Raw genomic sequence first — 19,189 nt, forward strand, 5'->3', positions numbered from 1 at the left:
GCTCTGTTGGGGACATAAAAAAGCTCTTTAGATAAGTTCTAGCACCCCCACACACAGCCCACACACCAAAAAAACGAATCCATGACTAGGCGAAAATGTGCAACAACTGCCCAAAAGTTGCCTTAATTAGTTTTGGCCCTCGTCCACATCATACATATTGTTAGTTATCAGAGCCCTAAATAAAGCAAAATGTTCTTTTCTAAATAACTTACGTTCATGTATTTTACATAATCTAGACAGATTGGAACATGTATTAGCAAAATATGGATGTTCCATTTATGTTTAATACACTTAAAATATGTAACCAAAATGTGTACAGCACTTAGGGAAAAAAATGTTGTGGAAATTTCACTTATTTCACATTGACCCCATACATTTAGGAAAAGTCATCAAAGATGAAGCAAAAGAATTATGTACTTCATGTATTTTTCAGACGTTAAACATTGAATGGGGTCACATAGACCCCAAGGATAACAGGAGGGATATAGGGGACTTGCTCAAGGACACTTATTCCCCTAATGGTTAGGATGGAGTTCAAACCTGTAACCTTCTGATTCCTAAACCTACTCCCTAACCATTAAGCCTCAGATGCCCAGTAATGAATTAATCGTCTGTGATATAGGGGGTCACATGACTCATCATTACAGGGTGAAAGAAGATTCTGTGACACCTCCCAGTGGTCTGTTGTGGTACAGCACCCTTGGATTACAACAGGTATTGGGCAAGTGAAAAATGGGAACACATCCATTCATTAACTCAGTAGCAAAGATACACGAAGTAGAGGTACTGATGTAAGTATAGGATTACATGTTAATACATAGCAGTTACAGTTATTCCACTGTGCAGTGCTTATGTTGAGTAGACATGATAAATTGCTTGACGATTGAGGTCTCGACCTATCTGACATTTCCAGTAATTACATATTTTTCATCAAGCCGTAGCCCACAGTCAGTGAATATTGTGAATGGAACACCATAAAGGCATATGCATCTAAAGAAGAAGAAATCCTCACAATGATGTAATTACACTTCTACCGTACATGATCTGGCATACACTACATTGCCAAAAGTTTTCGCTAGCCTGCCTTGACTCACACATAAACTTAAGTACCATCAAATTCCTAACACAATGGGTTCAATATGATGTCTGTCCACCTTTTGCAGCTATTTAAGTCTCAAATCTTCTTGGAAGGCTGTCCACAAGATTGAAAATTGTGTTCCTTGTGAATTTTCGTCCATTCTTCCTGTGTATTGGTGAGGTAACACACTGATGTTTGTCGAGAAGTCCTGACTCTTAGTCTCTGCTCAAATTCATCCCAAAAGTGTTTTATCGACAACTGGTCCGCACTCTGCGCAGGCCAGTGAAATTCATCCACACCATACTCTGTCATCTATGTCTTTATGGACCTTGTTTTATGCACTGATGCAAAGTCATGTTGGAAAAGGAAGGTGCCCGCTCCAAACGGTTCACATAAGGTTGGGAGCATTGAATTGTCCAAAATGTTTTGGTATACTGAAGCATTCAAATATCCTATCACTGGAAATAAAGGGCCAAGCCCAAATCCTGAAAAAACTACCCAGGCTCCGCCCTCGCAGACGTTCTATTTGGACTAAGAAAATGTTTGGTTTAAACTTTGGCTAAGCCTCTTCTGCCCTCGACCAGTAGCAAATCAAGGGAGGTGGGTCAACCATGCCTGAAAACGTCAGTTGTTATGGTCTTGGTCAGACCTAGTATCGAAGAGATTTGAAACTCATGATCATCAGGCTAGAAAACAATCCTACACTGTCCTTCTCCACCAAATTACACACTCAGCACCATGCAGTCTGAAATGTGCTGGACCGGCATCATATCGGATCTTATGTGTTAGGAATAGGATGGTACTTGAGTGTGAGTCAAGGCACGTTTGTGAATACTTTTGGCAATATAGTGTAGTTTTAAAATATATATATATTTTCAAGGGGCTTTTATGCCTTTATTTGACAGGACAGTCGAAGATGGTGACAGGAAGCGAGAGGGACAGAGAGACGGGGTGGGATCGGGAAATGACCCCGGCTGGACCCGAACCGGGGTCTCCGTGGGCATGCAAGCCCAAATGTGGGGGGCTTAGCGCACTTCACCACAGCGCCCCCTATAGTGTAGTTTATACACCCGTTATTCTACTGTACCTAATGAGGTAGATACGTACACTGTAAGAATAGTTCTTCTTTGACTTCATATAGGCTACAGTACATCTGCTTAAAGGACATATCCAAAAGAGTAGTCAGTCATTCATACAGTGCACATCACTTTGTTCATTGTGAAAAGTCAAAGTAACATTTCTACTCCACTGGGAAGAGTCTTATATCATCAAGATGTTCCAGCTTCTTTACATTTTTCTTGTTCGCTTTGTACTGTATTGAAGATGGGAAATGGGCTGTTAATACAAAAACTACATTGATGGTAAAACAAAAAATTGATCTCAAGGTTAAAATGCTGTTAATAAACAAACAAAAGGGTAATTCCTCACGCTTCTGCTTTGACGTGAGTGAGACCTTGGGAGAAGGGCCAATAGCCTAACGCCACGGTGCATAGGCCTACACCTGCTGAATCAGGGCCTTCTCTCCATTCTACTCATGGACTCTTTTTTAAAGTATGTTTTGGGGGCTTTTGTGCCTTTATTATGACAGGATAGTGTGAGAGGAGACCCAGGTCAAAAAAAATGTGTACTTAAGTGTACTTTAAATATATTTAATTTTCTGAAAGTATATTTTAAGTACACTCTATTTATCAAGTAAAGTACTTAAGTATGGTATTTAAAAATATACTTATAGTTTAGTGTATTTTAAATATATTTTAAAATCATTTGTATTATTAAAGTTATGTACTTACATATCGTTTTATAAAATATACTGTTAGTGTATTGTATTTTAAATGCATTTTAAGTATATTTGTAGTTTAAAAGTAATGTGCTAAGTGTAGTATTGTAAAATAGACTATTAGTGTATTATATTTTAATTGTATTTCAAGTATATTTGTATTTTAAAAGTAATGTGCTAAAGTGTAGCATTATTAAGTATACTATTAGTGTATTATACTTTAAGTGTATTTTAAGTATCTTTGTATTTTAAAAGTTATATACTTAAGTGTTAGCCTAGCGCAGCCAGACCCGTACAGCAAAAAGCTGTACCAGGGTCTAGGAGAGCTGGGCAGCAGTGTGGGCGGGATAAACGGTTGCTTCAGCACTCAACGTCACGCAATTGGATGGCAAACAACCAATCCCCACACACTTCTGTGTAACGTCACAGCTGTCTCGTACACGCGACACGCCCCTTTGTAGTTGAAGCGGCAATTTCGAGCCGTCGTAGCAGTGAATTCGTGTGATGACCACAGCCACAAACAAGTTTCCTAATAAATCGTGTTTTCACTTATACAGTTCAAAAATGCATCGTTTTCAACCACATGGCCCTCCTTGATCAATCAGCGAAATGTCGAGCAATTTGGGGCTTGTTAAATGGTTATATTTATGATTGTTGTCAACATGGCATGTTCGGTGTTAGCTAGCTAGCTGTATACCCATAACTAATACATGGCTAGCCGCTAGGTCGGTAGACCAGGTGTCATTCCCATCTATTTAGTAAGCGACTTACAGACTTTCAAAGCTCCCAAATGTCTCGTTTTTAATGACATGGATCTTATTAGAATTTGCGGCAGGCATATAATACAAGGCTGGATACCTAGCTCTGCTATTGACGACAGGTTAGCTAGCCACTAGCGAGGGCCTCTTTGTAGCGGCAACTTCCAGCCGTCGTAGCAGTGAATTCATGTGATGACCACAGCCACAAACAAGTTTCTTAATAAATCGTGTTTTCACTTATACAGTTCAAAAATGCCTCGTTTTCAACCACATGACCCTCCTTGATCAATCAGCAAAATGTCGAGCAATTTGGGGCTTGATAAATGGTTATATTTATGATTGTTGTCAACATGGCATGTTCGGCGTTAGCTAGCCAGCTACCCATAACTTTCCCGGATTGTCGCTCCCAACGCAGGACGCTCCCGGGTCAGCTCGCTCCCACTAGCCAGACTATCGATCCCACCGCCATATAACGGAGCTAGTTATCTTTTTGATGTTAGTTTTTTGTTTCTAACCCTAGTTTTTTTCTAAGACTAACCCCAACCTGGATACCTAGGTCTGTGTTGTTGACGACAGGTTAGCTAGCCACTAGCTTGGTAGACTCGGTGTCATTCCCATATATTTAGTAAGCTACTCAAAGACTTCCAAAGCTCCCAAATGTCTCGTTTTTAATTGCATGTGTCTTGTTAGAAATTGGGGCAGCAATGTCATTCTACACCTACAGTAGTGGTCTGATAATAACGTGTGACTGTCTGGTTCTGTAAAATGCTCAACGCTTACTGAGCTAGTTTAAAACATCGAATGATCAAATGGTAATGTGTTGAGATCTATTTGCGCCCCATAAGTTCATGGTGTATTATTACATCAATCCATGTCAGCCACGAAATGTATTATCATCCAGGGTTTTTAAATTAAGTAAACACTTTCGTGCTGTACGTAGCACGGACGGACACCATGCTTCTTCTTAGAAAGTTTCCTGTTTACTAGGTAGCCCGGCCCCCCTCGCGATTTGATTGGCCCTGTCATCAGATAACTTTCAGCCTCGCAAAACGACCGGGGTCCGCTAGACTGCCCCCGGGAGCAAATTCAATTTGCGGTCGCTAGGGGCGTCTAGATTTCTAGGCTACTTAAGTGTAGTATTATAAAATACACTATTAGTGTATTGTATTTAAATGTATTGTAAGTACATTTGTATTTTAAAAGTAACGTGCTAAAGTGTAGTATTGTCAAATATACTATTAGTATATTGTATTTTAAGTATATTTTAAGTACATTTGTATTTTAAAAGTAATGTGCTAAAGTGTAGCATTATACAGTGTACTGTTAGTGTATTATATTTTAAGTGTATTTTAAGTATCTTTGTATTTTAAAAGTTATGTACTTAGGTGTAGTATTATAAAATACACTATTAGTGTATTGTATTTAAATGTATTGTAAGTACATTTGTATTTTAAAAGTAATGTGCTAAAGTGTAGTATTGTCAAATATACTATTAGTATATTGTATTTTAAGTCATTTTTAAGTACATTTGTATTTTAAAAGTAATGTGCTAAAGTGTAGCATTATACAGTGTACTATTAGTGTATTATATTTTAAGTGCATTTTAAGTATCTTTGTATTTTAAAAGTCATGTACTTAAGTGTAGTATTATGAAATACACTATTAGTGTATTGTATTTAAATGTATTTTAAGTACATTTGTATTTTAAAAGTAAGGGCTAAAGTGTAGCATTATAAAGTATACTATTAGTGTATTATATTTTAAGTGTATTTTCAGTATCTTTGTATTTTAAAAGTTATGTACTTAAGTGTAGTATTATAAAATACACTATTAGTGTATTGTATTTAAATGTATTGTAAGTACATTTGTATTTTTAAAGTAATGTGCTTAAGTGTGGTATTGTTAATTATACTAGTAGTATATTCAATTTTAAGTCTATTTTAAGTACATTTGTATTTTAAAAGTAATGTGTTAACGTGTAGTATTATAAAATACACTATTAGTGTATTGTATTTAAATGAATTGTAAATACATTTGTATTTCTAAAGTAATGTGCTAAAGTGTGGTATTGTTAAATATACTATTAGTATATTCTATTTAAATGTATTTTAAGTACATTTGTATTTTAAATGTAATGTGCTAAAGTGTAGCATTATAAAGTATACTATTAGTGTATTATATTTTAAGTGTATTTTAAGTATCTTTGTATTTTAAAAGTTATATACTTAAGTGTAGTATTATAAAATACACTATTAGTGTATTGCATTTAAATGTATTGTAAGTACATTTGTATTTTTAAAGTAATGTGCTTAAGTGTGGTACTGTTAAATATACTATTAGTATATTCAATTTTAAGTCTATTATAAGTACATTTGTATTATAAAAGTAATGTGTTAAAGTGTAGTGTTATAAAATACACTATTAGTGTATTGTATTTAAATGTATTGTATTTGAAAACATACTATTAGTGTAGTATATTCTAAGTGTATTTTAAGTGTATTTGTATTTTTTAAGTAATGTGCTAAAGTTTGGTATTAGAAAGAATATTTGAAACGTACTTAAAGTTAAGTATGATTTTAGTATATTAAGTACACTTGTACAAAGTTTGATTTTAAATGTGTTAAAGCTCTACTTAATTATATTTCAAGTGTATTTAAGTATACTATAAGTTGTCCCAAAATAACACAACTTAAGTATGTACTTCTGCAGCATGCTATAAAGTGCTTTCTTATGACCTTGAAATAGATTTGTAGCATACTTCAAATAGTTACACTTAACCACATGTTAAAGTACACATTAAACATCTTTTAAAGTGAATTAGTAAGTATATTTATTTTAGTACCAAAAAGTCAGCTTAAAATGTGTTAAAGCTCTACTTAATCATACTTCAAGTGTATTTAAGTATACTATAAGTTGTCCCAAAATAACATTCTTTAAATACACACTTTTGAAGCATATTTTAAATACAAAAATACATACTTATTAAGTATATTAAGTACACTTTTTTCACCTGGGTACTTTTTTTTAACCATCATTTTAGTGTATTTTAACCTAGGCTTATTTATTCATTATGCTTTGTAACATTAAATAACCTTCCACCTTCCATTTTGTTAATGTATTTTCATGGTAAAAACACCATATTGAAGAGCACAAACAGATCTTAAAAAGGCATGTAAGGCCTTACCTATTAAACTTTTAAGCACAATACTGAAGTCTGTACTTAAGTTGTGTTATTAGTGTATTAAGTGCACTTTAAGTGTACTTTTTGGTGCACAAATTAAACATGTAAAAGTGTCTTTAATTCGATAAAAGCATACCACCACCAATGATTTCTAAGTATTATTATTAAGTATATAAAAGTATACTTAAAGTGTACTACTCAAGACTATTACTTCAAGAACGTAATTGTGCCTGTCATAGAACAGGTAATTGTGGTCATGGCCGTAGCCAGCAAGTTGGGTTAACCGAGGTCCAAAATGCGCGCGCGCTACGCGCAACGAAAATTTTAAATTTTTAATAATATATTTGTTAAAAAAAGTACATTTTTATAGGCCTACATGTTTATGTATAATACATATATTTATATGCATCCATGGTGTTTTGTTTTAATCTCTTGGACATGTTTGCCCTGCTCTCTGTGACTCGTTTTCTGTGGAATGGGTAGGCCTATATCAAAATTAACATGAGACTTTAAACACATTCATATCTAAAGGTCCCTCCAATTTAAACCCATAGCCTAATCCAGTGTTTCTCAACCAGGGTGCTGCACCCTGGGGTGCCACGGAAACGTGGCTGATAAATAAATGATGTCAGGCTATAATACATATTTGTCTGAATTTAAAAATGAATAGCCTACTTAGTCTGGAATCTTTCATCTGCCATTTACGCACAATATTAGGTCGCAGAAAGCTGCAACTTCAAACGTAGGCTAGCCTAGGTTGTGTGATGTCTCCAAATGTGTTAGTCTACTATCGGATGCGATGCCCTGTTACGGCTTGTTAGTTTGGGGTGCCTTCATTTTTTTAATGAATTCAAGGGGTGCCTCCCATAAAAAAAGTTGAGAAACACTGACCTAATACAATAAAGTCAATATGATTATTAATCTACCATCTTAAAGTAGGCTATGGGCATAGGCTAATGACAAAGTGGCCAAATGAGTCAAAATATCCGTTGAAGTCGGTAGACAGTCCCACGAGCTACACGAATATGTTTCTTCATTTGGATACTATTTTAACGGCAGTACAGCAAAAACAAAAAAAACAGTAGCCTATTTTCACTTACCAAATGATTTCTTGAAGTTGACATAGGCAACAAGTTAGGACTGTGGCGTGGTTGTTGTGGAGCCTGCTGCCTGTTATATGCTTATGTAAAACTAACGTCTTGTCAGCTGAACATTCTTTTCCTCGCATCGCCTGCACGCTTGTTATTATTATTATTTTTTTAGTAGTATTTCTGTACACGCAAAAGCGAAAGACGAAAGTCTATCAACACAGGCAATAATAACCCCTCCAATTTACAATCAAATTATTTTGATCTGACAGCCTGCTTTTAGCTGAGCTTAAGTTTGAATGTTTATTGGTTATTTTATGCAGCTGATGGCGTCAGTCGGTCTTTTTTTCCACTAGCCTATCTAAAACCAAATGACGGCTTATGCCAGATAGTGACTTAGTTATCAAATGCCAACGTTGTCAAAGACGATAGCCTACTCATAACTCCTTATGCATATGCCTATGCTGCTGTTTTAAAACTGTGCATCCATGTTGGCGACCTGTGTCTCAAGCGAGCTTGTTTGATGTCTGAATTGCGTTCTCTTCCACGACTCGCACCACTCGCGCGCAAGGCGCGCTTGTTCATTGCATGGGAAAAAAAATATAAGCCTAGTAGTGCACACAGAGGACATCAGAACATCTTTAGATGAGGACATTTTACTGTGATTGACTCTGAAGAAGTCGTGACAACTCGAAACGTTAATCTTGTCACTTGACCAAATGAGCAGGTAAAAATCCACATCTGAAGACGCTCTGGTGACTTCCTTTTATGTCCTTTTCTGTCGCTTATTACAGACCTTCCGATTTACAAGTAGAACCCAATGGCTGGTTCTTTCAAATAATGACTCAGTTAAAACGGTTTCACAAAGTTGTGAAAGACATCCACCTATTGGGCCACTGTTTTAAAACGCTTGGCTTTATAGGAGATGTCTCAAGCGCCCAAGCGCAGCGTGGGCAGGCTTAATGGCCACGTTCCTGTGTAGGCTGCTATCTCTCTATTAATGAATCACTTGCACAAACAGAACACAAAGGCAAAATAGAACTCATAGACCACTAATCACTATTTGCAAAGCACGTTTCACAGAGGTTTTGAGTTTTGTGTGTTTGATTCATTTGGGCATATTTGGCGTTAAAAAAAAAAAAATCTCGGACGAAATGAGCGAGGTCCGGACCTCGGGAACCTCAAATGTAACTACGGCCATGATTGTGGTCTAGTGGTTAGAGTGCAGGTCTGTGGTTCAGTGAATGGTGGGTTCAAATCCTGGTTGAGGCAGTGGTTGTTGTCTGAAGTGAAGGTGAAAGGAAGGTTCATGTGAATGGCTGATGAATGTGAACAAGACAATGTACAATGGAAATGAATAATTAGAGATTACATTAATGTTTTTTTCATATACTTTTGAAATATATTTAAAGTGTACTTAAAATAAATATATTTGAAATGTGCTTAAAGTAAAATCTACTTGTAGTATACTTAAAATCAATTTAGAGTCAATACACTTAAAATGTACTTAAAGCGATTTTTGTGAATATATTTTAAATGTACTTAAAGTAAAGTATGCTTTAGTACATTAAGTGCACTTGTACAAAGTTTGATTTTAGAACAAAAAAGTAAACTTAAAATGTGTTTAAGCTCTACTTAATCATACTTCAAGTGTATTTAAGTGCACTATAAGTTGTCCCAAAATAACACAACTTAAGTATATACTTCTGCAGCATGCTATAAAGTACTCTCTTGTGACATTGAAATAGATTTCTAATGTACTTAAAATGCACTTATCTGCATGCTAAAGTACACATTAAACACATTTTAAAGTTATTTGGTTAATATACTTACAATGTACTTAAAGTAAAGTATATTTTTAGTATATTAAGTACACTTGTACAAAGTTTGATTTTAGTACAAAAAAGTCAACTTAAAATGTGATTAAGCTCTACTTAATTATATTTCAAGAGTATTTAAGTATACTATAAGTTGTCCCAAAATAACACAACTTAAGTATGTACTTCTGCAGTATACTATAAAGTACTTTCTCATGACGTTAAAATAGATTTCTAATGTACTTAAAATGCACTTATCTGCATGCTAAAGTACACATTAAACACATTTTAAAGTGACTTGGTTAGTATACTTATAATGTACTTAAAGTTAAATATATTTTGAGTATATTAAGTACACTTATACAAAGTTTAACTTTAGTACAAAAAAGTCAACTTAAAATGTGTTTAAGCTCTACTTAATTATATTTCAAGTACATTTAAGTATACTATAAGTTGTCCCAAAATAACATTCTTTAAACACACACTTTTGAAGTACACTTTAAATACAATAAAACGTACTTATTAAGTATATATATTAAGTACACTTTTTTTAACTTGGGGAGACAGGAAATGCGCTGGAGAGAGATTTGGGGTAGGACTCGGAAATGAACCTGGCCGGACTCAAACCGGGGTCCCCATGGGCATGCAAGTCCAAATGTGGGGGGCTTAGCGGGCAGCGCCGCAGCGCCCCCACTACCTATGGACTCTGATGAAAATGGTCTAACCATCGAAAACGTTAGACATGTTGTGCACTTAAATAAAAATAAATAAATAAAAGAATAAAAAAATAATTACATCTGTGCTGCTCCGGTGTTGTCTCTCAAGTGGCTATTAATAAACACTTTTAACTGTAATTGCCCAGGCCATATACAGATTACGGCAATTAGGCTATAAAAAGCGAATAATGATTTCAAATTTATTTGCATGTCTACTTATCTATTTATTTGAAACGAAGATGTTATACGTACAGTTTTGTTTAACTTTTATATCTTACTTACTATTAGCCTATCAAAATGATCAGGATGATTCAACCAACACAAATTATAAAAAATGTCACTTTGTCATGAAATGTATCCGTATGTGACACTCTTTGAAAAATACATCGTGCTCATGCATCAGAGTATGCCGCACTTGATAAACACCTACCTAGGAATTACAACACCTACTCAATAAAATCACTGGAAAAATGACTGGACTGATAATACAGTACCAATCAAATGGTCTGGATCATCATAATTGTCCTCTTATTATAAAGCGCACAGACTAACTAAATAGAGCTCTAAATGTCTGCAGACAAATCTATTTTACATGTTCCCACTTACAACCTGGTGATCAATATCCCTGATCAGTATTGAGCCACACATCTACTGTGCTTTTGTATTCTGCCTTTTTTCTGCCCTGTCTTTCTCTGAATATGTTGTGGCACTGTGCCGAGAGAGAGAGAGAGAGAGAGAGAGAGAGAGAGAGAGAGAGAGAGAGAGAGAGAGAGAGAGAGAGAGAGAGAGAGCTTAATGCCAGTCAGGTCTCTATCGTAATAGAGGATGTGGATGAACATAACCTGCTTCTCTTCAGATGCTCCTCAGGGGTATAACAATAAAAGCTATTTCTATATATTAAATTATAGTCATATTTAATATTTAAGTTTGGTCATTTAAAAATGCAAAACACAAGCTTCTGGGAATTGGTCACAATGGGGTATGTAAAGTATGTAACTTAACCCCTGAAGACATATCCCTTGTTATAAATTAACTGTTACCAGAATGGAATTGACCTAGTCGTAATGTATTACTAAGGGCCCTGTTCACTGTCATGGTGTAGTACTGTGGCAGTTAGTTTTTTCAGTGACAATTACGAAGTTCCAGTGGTGGAACGGTGCATAGTATTGTTTCGCCTTGGATGTTGCAATCATTTTAATCTCATAGGAACAGAATAAGCTTCATTGAAAGTAAAAGTCAGTGATGTTACAGAGGTACTATTTTGTATGTATTGTATTATTAATTCTCAATAACATCTGAAGAATATTTAATTTCATTTAACATAAACACAAATGCAACTGAGGAAAAATGGCATGGTGCTTCAAGAGAGTGACAGAATCTGACAGAATGCAGACTATAACAACAGTTAGGCCTACTTGCCTCTGTACTTTATGTTTTTAATATTTACATATTATTCCAAATATTATTTATTATAAACCTAATCTACATACTTATCAGAATGGCAAAACACATCAGACAAGAAAGGGCTTTCTTTCTTTTGACAGCAGGTGGCACCATTTTCCAATAAACCACACAGCTGGACCGGCACTCGGAACAAACATCTATAAACGGTTGGCTATCCCTAAAGCTGTTATTCCAGCTCTTTACAAAATGTACAATTGTATATATATATGCACGAACACAAAAAAATGTGTGCTGTTTGTCCACAAAAATTGATATTTGCCTGTGTTTTTACACATAAAATATCCAAATGGCTATTTCTGTGGTTTCTTAGGTGGAAGAACAATACATTTGTGTTGATGGATCAATCTAGTTGTGTCCGTTGTGTTAATAGCCATAGTTATTGAAAATGTCCTTTCCTGGATGTGTTCATAATGGAAATGGATCTCAGAGAGAAAATGTGGTAACGCTGATGAGGCCGAGGGTTAAAGACACAAGACTCCATTCCAGTAATACCCTCTCCTCTCCTTAGCTTTTTAATTCAGAGAGATTATTATCCTCGCAAAATGATTATAAATTTTGGACCTCTCAGTCCTGCAGCTCATCGCCCCCAAATATCCTCTGTCTTTCAGAAGCTATTGAGGTCAGGTGTTAATGGGTCCTTTTTATCATGATCATCAGAATAATAACAGAGGTCATCAGAGGGATTATGCCGTAGTATGAAGCCGCATGGAGACAACTGAGACGCCACATCAAAGATACTTTAATTCTAATTTAGATCTTCTCTGACCACATTAGTGACTGACTGACGCTCCACGCCACTGCCACCCATCAGTAACAATTTACTGAGATGGCTTTGTTCCCATACCCTACCTGACAAGTCCCAGTCTGTCAGCAGCTGAGCACGCCCCAATGCCGGGTTGATCCCCATGCACCATGCGCTTCAACCTGATGTGATGGCTGAGTGTTCATGAAATGCACAACAGCATACATCCCTATAGATTTGGGGGTACGTGCAAACACATACGCACGCACGCACGCACGCACGTGCGCTTACACACACACACACACACACACACACACACACACACACACACACACACACACACACACACACACACACACACACACACACACACACACACTTTAGAACAGGGCTATTCAAATGGCGGCCCTGGGGCCAGATGCGGCCCTTGGACAGTAAGGTTCTGGCCCCCCACAAGCCCCTTGAAGTACAGAATAGTTTTCGGAATTTAGAGATAAAATGGGTTCCGTTATCGTGCTAAAACGGGACGTTAAAATGCAGGAAATAACATCTAAGAAATGCAAAACGTTCTGGGGGAGGACCCCCACACCCTCCACTTGAATGAAATCTCCCATATTTTTTTCATTGACAGTCGGCAACCATAATACATACGTATAGTTCGGCCCCTTTACTGGGAGGAATTTGAAAAACTGGCCCTCGTTGACATTTAATTGAATACCCCTGCTTTAGAGACTGTTTTGTGATGCTTAATTAAACAACATTAAAAGTATCCTAACTGAAAGCTCTACGACACTGAATTAAAAAATGAAAACAACTAGGACAACTAGTAAGTCACAAAAATAACAACTAGAGGAAGAAGAGGAAAAAGACCTGCTGTACAACAACAACAACAACAACAAGACATGACATTAGTGTATAAATAAACACTGTTGCTGTTCCATGGCTAACAGATAGGTTGGGTACCTTTGGCGGATAGTAGCCCAGACCTGTGGAAGGCAAAACAACATTAGCCCAGAGAAACACAATAAGGGGGCCTCAGGGAATGACTGAGGAAGAGGAGCAGAGAGAGAGAGAGAGAGAGAGAGAGAGAGAGAGAGAGAGAGAGAGAGAGAGAGAGAGAGAGAGAGAGAGAGAGAGAGAGAGAGAGAGAGAGAGAGATGGTTAGGCTGACTGCAAATATTCAGTGTAGACCGCCTACACACACTAAAAGCTCACTTCTCAATTCTCACAACCTCCCTCCTGCTACAATTTGGTTAGTATATTTACTATTATTAAATGGACTAGAAATTTATCTTATCATGTTTGGAATAAGTAGTCATTTAGAAGTGCAAGCTAGTAAGATGTAGGCCTAAAGTGCAAGTTAATGAATGAATTTCTTGAGTTAATGGAATCATTATTAGCCTACATGTTACGCTGGAGTTTTTCTGTCGTCTTTCTTTTAAATAGCCTAACTGATGTTGCACTCATTAGTCTACATTAGATGAAGACATTATTCAAACTCTGTAGTGAAATTATCACAACAGGGTGAATTAGCCTACAGTAGCCTAAACATGACCAAACAATTTAATTTAGCATAACTATTAATGGAGATATGACAGTGCACAACTATGTTAATTCAGCTTTTAACATTTATTGCCGGTGAGTGACGTGCATAAGGCATGTTAATGATAGTGACATTAACAAAATGGTAGAGAAGGAGCCTGATGATTTCACCACAGGCTGGCCAACTAACTACAAACATGTAGGGCTTGTCAGTAGGCTACAGCAATAGCCTATAACCAAAGGGCAAACTGACCTGGGTCAGACATGACCTAAGGAAATACCAAGATTGGTAGGCCTATTCAAACTTTTTAAATGGCGAACGTCAAACTAAATTGTTATCTGTGTCCTTGCATTTGAATATGAGGCCTAGGAGCAGTGCACGGAAACAACCAAGGCAATAGTTTGAGCAACACGGTGGGCGGCATGTATTAGCCTAAACCTTTGAAGTGATAGGCCTACCAGTTCCTTCGTGGTAGCCTAGTCATCCATTTCAAATGGCAAAAGCTTTGGTAATGTGTAGTTGTTTTGATATGTCACACGTCACAGAATTCTACATTTTCACTAGGCCTACTCCACTTACCGCCATTTCATGTTCTGTAAATCGAAGCAGGCCTACGTCATCTCACCACCGCCCCCTTTTACACTTAACACAATTTATTTCTATTTGAAAAGTCTTTTTTTTTTTTTTTTAAATTCTGTGACATTTTCAATTACAATAAACATTGACCAGTTCATGTCCACAGCGTTCGTGTTGTGTTCGTCTTGATGTTTGCCTACATGATTGCCATTCCGCCGAATGAAACTCAATTGTCTTGATAGACAGTGACAATTAATTAATGCAGCCAATTGCAAATTAAAGCGCGCCCCTGATTAGCATTGAACTGTACGCAAGTCGATATGAAATCTCCCAATCCGGCTGTTAAACTGTATTTCCTTGGTTGTCAGTAGACCCTGCCCTCCATATTTATCACTCTATTGACGTGTTGTTAGCAAATGGGAGCAGAAGGGCTGATCTCCAGCCTGAAGAGGTCATTCTGACTACAGTTGCCACTTGTTGCCAAAACCTTCGGGGCTGGAGGGCTGGCCAGCGTTTCATTTTTTTTAAACGAATTATTTCTTCACAATCGACACGACTATCTCGATGTTGACACAGGACTACATCCACAATTGACTTTTTTTCTGGGAAAGGATACTTTTGAACAGTTGCTCTATATCTTGACAGGACAAGCATGGTTGACAACACCAGCATAGCAACTAAATCTGCTGTGGTAAGCATCTGATTTCCCATTTCTCATTGCGCTCATAACTTTATTGGAATGTTTCGATCGAGTCATTGTGAGAATTCTTCATGAAACTACGGCAATATGCCTACTGATTCAGCAAACTGTGCATGTTTTGATACGTGGAGGTGTGCTTTGTAGCACCTGATCAAGCATAGTAGGCTACGGCGCGATGTGGATAACTATGGAGAACTCTGGAGCGCTTTGATAGTCGGTTATCAAGCGCACAGACAACACAAAACTAGCCAGTTCGGTGGAGAGGTGCACGCGTGAGTTAAATCGGGTATGCTTCTGTGTTGGGAAGTGACATTTGGTGTCTTTTGGACATTTTAATTGCGTGATGAACTCGTATCAAAAGTAACAAGCCACCGAGTGAGAAGTAGCGCACGAGGTCCGTCACATTCATAGTAACCTAATCGATGTTGCATAATAGAGATATAGGGGTCAATTGCTGTACATTTTGAAGTATGTTACATGGCAGGTAAATAGCAAGTGGCATGCTCATCTAACTGAAGTATTTTTCTTCGGACGAGTTGGTGAACGCAAAGTTGCGCCTGTGACACCCGTGCGTATAGGCTCTTTTATTCCATTATCGCGCAACTTAATAGCCTCGGTTAAAGGTGCACATCTGAGATAATTTCGTAGGGGTCTAGGCTAATCATTGTGTCATTTTGTTTCCTAACAGCAAGCCGTGTTCACTTCGGCAAGCAATCATCCTCTTCTGGTACCATCCTCCACCAGTCACAGCCACTTCCCCGGGTCTCAGTCAAACCATCCGAGCGGCGGCGGGATGAAGCTAGAGGCGGTCATGGAGAATCTTCAGCGGCAGCAGGCTGCCCGTTTGGCTCTGGAAGAGAAGCTTCGCCAAGCAGAAAAGGACAAAGACATTCGCTCTATCATGGACTCTCAAATTCAGCAGCAAGCGCTGGCGTTCCGCCACTACCAGGCAGCGATGAGGGGCGCTTTCGGTGCCGGCGCAACAATCCCATCTCCCGGGGCGAGCTCCAGTGACCGGCAATCTGCACACGCTGACGCGCTCAGGCTCTCCGAGAGACCAGATGATTCCGACGTTGAAGACGAAATGGAGGGAGACCGTGGCATGGAGGACGAAGACCGAGATCTGGAAGAAGATGATGATCTTGATAACGAGGGATTCGTGGACGATGATATCGAGAGACCCATGCCTCACTATCTCCCTCGCCACAGCATGCATTCGAATGCCGGACAGTCCCCAAAGCACTCCGGCGCCAGAGTTCAGCCGTCATTCTCGGCCGCCAGGCAAGCCGATTCTCCCGGTGGAATGGCTCATGTACAATCGCAGCACCACGAGTGGACTTATGAAGAACAGTTCAAGCAGGTAAGGCACTTGGCTTTATTGAAAATCACCCTCTCCCGAAATCAGGCTTGCAGTGTTGCATCGCGTAGTCACCGTTAAACTTTTGTTACCCCAAAAGTTTCATGATCCCTGTTTCTTATTCAAGTGTATTCACAATCCGCCTGTGCACTGTCACCCAAACATGCCATCCTATATTGAAAGACTTCCAGGTCTTGTTATGACATACACTTATTATTGCGTGGGACTTTTTAAAAGTTAAAGCATGTTAGTTGTCTACTGTATGGTGAGTCATAGGGAAGACAGTTAAAACAAACGTGAGACTGTACTGTATGTAAAAATTGTATGTAGCATTACACGAAGCTTATCAGAGAGAACCAACCCTTAACCAATTAGCCTATATAATGTAGGCTACATGTAGTTCCTCTTTGCTTTTGCTCTGCACAGTAAGCCATACTACTCTTGGAATTGTAGTATGTTGACATTCATCAATTAAAGAAATACTCAATGGCCACATTTTTTCTTTAGCACTTATGAAATTAGTATGGAAAGAGTTCATGTTTGCTGTAATTAAGGGTCATTTATTATATCTGGGCCTATTGGTGCTATATATGACCTATGTAGGCCTACTTGTTTATGTCGCCTGAATAACTGCACAAAGCTTAAATCAGTTGATTGGTGAGTTAACATGCATGCCAAGTGTGGCCCCAATTCAGCATTCAGTCCCACTAATACAAAGATACTCTGAATGCAATGTAATACTTTTTGTTGTCCATACTGTTTAGTGTGTGCAGTGAGTGCACATTCCATGACAGTAAGCTAGCCATTGCATCAGCTGAGTCCTATAGAAAAGGGAGCTTGAGCGCTCACAGGCTTCATTTCTTATTTATGATCTATCACTTACAGACATTGCCGAATGCGATCTGCACTTCTGGGACTGCATTAGTCCCCACTTTAATGTAACGTTAGGCAGAGAAACGCCGGCCAAATTAGGCTAATAACCTTGATTGAGTGCCCTGCACATGGAAAAAAAAAGAAATGAATCTTCTCTCTGAACGCTTCAGAGTAGCCTATAGCACAACCATTCGGTAAAATCAGTAAACAGAAATCAACAATGTGTGTCTGTTTTCCTTATATCCTTGGGTGGACATTTGCTTGTGTGTGATGAGGTAATATTTAACATAAAGTAGTGAATGATTTTAACCCATGTTTTTCTTAATCACTGTCTTGGATTGCTGTGGATAGTAGAGTGGAATATCAAGTAGCATAAGTGTGAAAATGTTGCATGTTGTAACAGCACATCATTTTGTACACATAATGAAGCACCCCATGTCACTTTATTTAGAACAAAATCAAAGCTCTTATTCCTGCTGTGTCCATCTTTGAGTAATGCCATTACCTCTGTTGTTATTAATCATACATTATCATTGGTGTGGTGTTGTTGCTGTGCTTTTAAAAATGTCCAATGATTCCCTTGAACATTCTCGCAAATGGAGTCAGTGGCCCTCCACACACACAATGAAAGGATGCTGGTCCCAGTTTGGCAGACAGACTGGAGCCAGTATACGGCATGTTTTCAGAGTTGCAAAAGAAAACCACATTTAAGGGCAATAAATGCCTCCTCTAAAATAAGAACAAGATGTGGCTATGAGGATGACCGGGGTAACTAAGAGGACTGGCCATTGCTTTTCAAGTCGAATGCAGGCATTAAGGGCAGTTCAAATATCACAATATGACTACAAATCTTCAAGTCATGCAGTTTGAAGCTGGTGACTTTTTTTGACAAGTTTTTGGTGAGGTTTTCTACTGTGCAATTTGTTCATTTGTTTTTGCTTGTTGTCCTGTGTGGATGGTTCATCTGGATTTTGGTAGCAGTTTTCTGTAGTATATGCACCAACGTGGTGATCCGTTTCAGCTTTCAGTCCACACATAAACACTGAAGCACAAGCACTTTTGGTATGCCCTTTTTGTGGTGGAAAAAAAGAAAAAAAAACAGTCCAATATTGTGTTCATTAAAATGGCAACAAACTTCTATGGATGTTTACACATTGGAAAGTGGGGGAAAGGGAGAGAGAGAGAGACATAAATAGGGAGTGAGAGAAAGAGATCATGCGCATAGAGGAGAGGGAGTGGGAGAGAAGAGCTTGTGTGTGTGTGTGTGTGTGTGTGTGTGTGTGTGTGTGTGTGTGTGTGTGTGTGTGTGTGTGTGTGTGTGTGTGTGTGTGTGTGTGTGTGTGTGTTGTTGAAGAAACTGTGAGTAGAGAGGGGAAAGAAAAAAACACACGATGTTGCGTAGAGTTTGGCAGGAGTGCAGGAAATGCAGGAAACTAGACCTGTTGGCATGTCAGTCTGGCTCACACCCAAAAATGCTGGGATCTCCCTCTCTGCCTCTCTCTCTCTCTCTGGCTGTGTG

The 19,189-nt window shown here is 38.1% G+C and overlaps 1 protein-coding gene across 4 annotated transcripts in view; it reads left to right on the top strand.

Moving 5' to 3' along the window:
• The first annotated feature begins 15,177 nt into the window (after positions 1 to 15,177).
• The window catches only part of arid3c (AT rich interactive domain 3C (BRIGHT-like)), a 100,014-nt gene continuing 96,002 nt past the window's right edge, over positions 15,178 to 19,189 (top strand). For 3 of the 4 annotated variants that reach the window (XM_063195243.1, XM_063195244.1, XM_063195245.1), the window contains exons 1-2: positions 15,178 to 15,431; positions 16,129 to 16,800. In XM_063195243.1, coding sequence (XP_063051313.1) covers positions 15,393 to 15,431; positions 16,129 to 16,800 — 711 coding nt within the window. In that variant the 5' untranslated portion in view covers positions 15,178 to 15,392. Of the gene's footprint in view, positions 15,432 to 15,577; positions 15,727 to 16,128; positions 16,801 to 19,189 lie in introns of those variants that run through there. The other variant, XM_063195246.1, reaches the window with a different exon arrangement.

The sequence above is a fragment of the Engraulis encrasicolus genome, chromosome 3 (genome assembly GCF_034702125.1).
Source record: "Engraulis encrasicolus isolate BLACKSEA-1 chromosome 3, IST_EnEncr_1.0, whole genome shotgun sequence".
Classification (NCBI taxonomy): domain Eukaryota; kingdom Metazoa; phylum Chordata; class Actinopteri; order Clupeiformes; family Engraulidae; genus Engraulis; species Engraulis encrasicolus.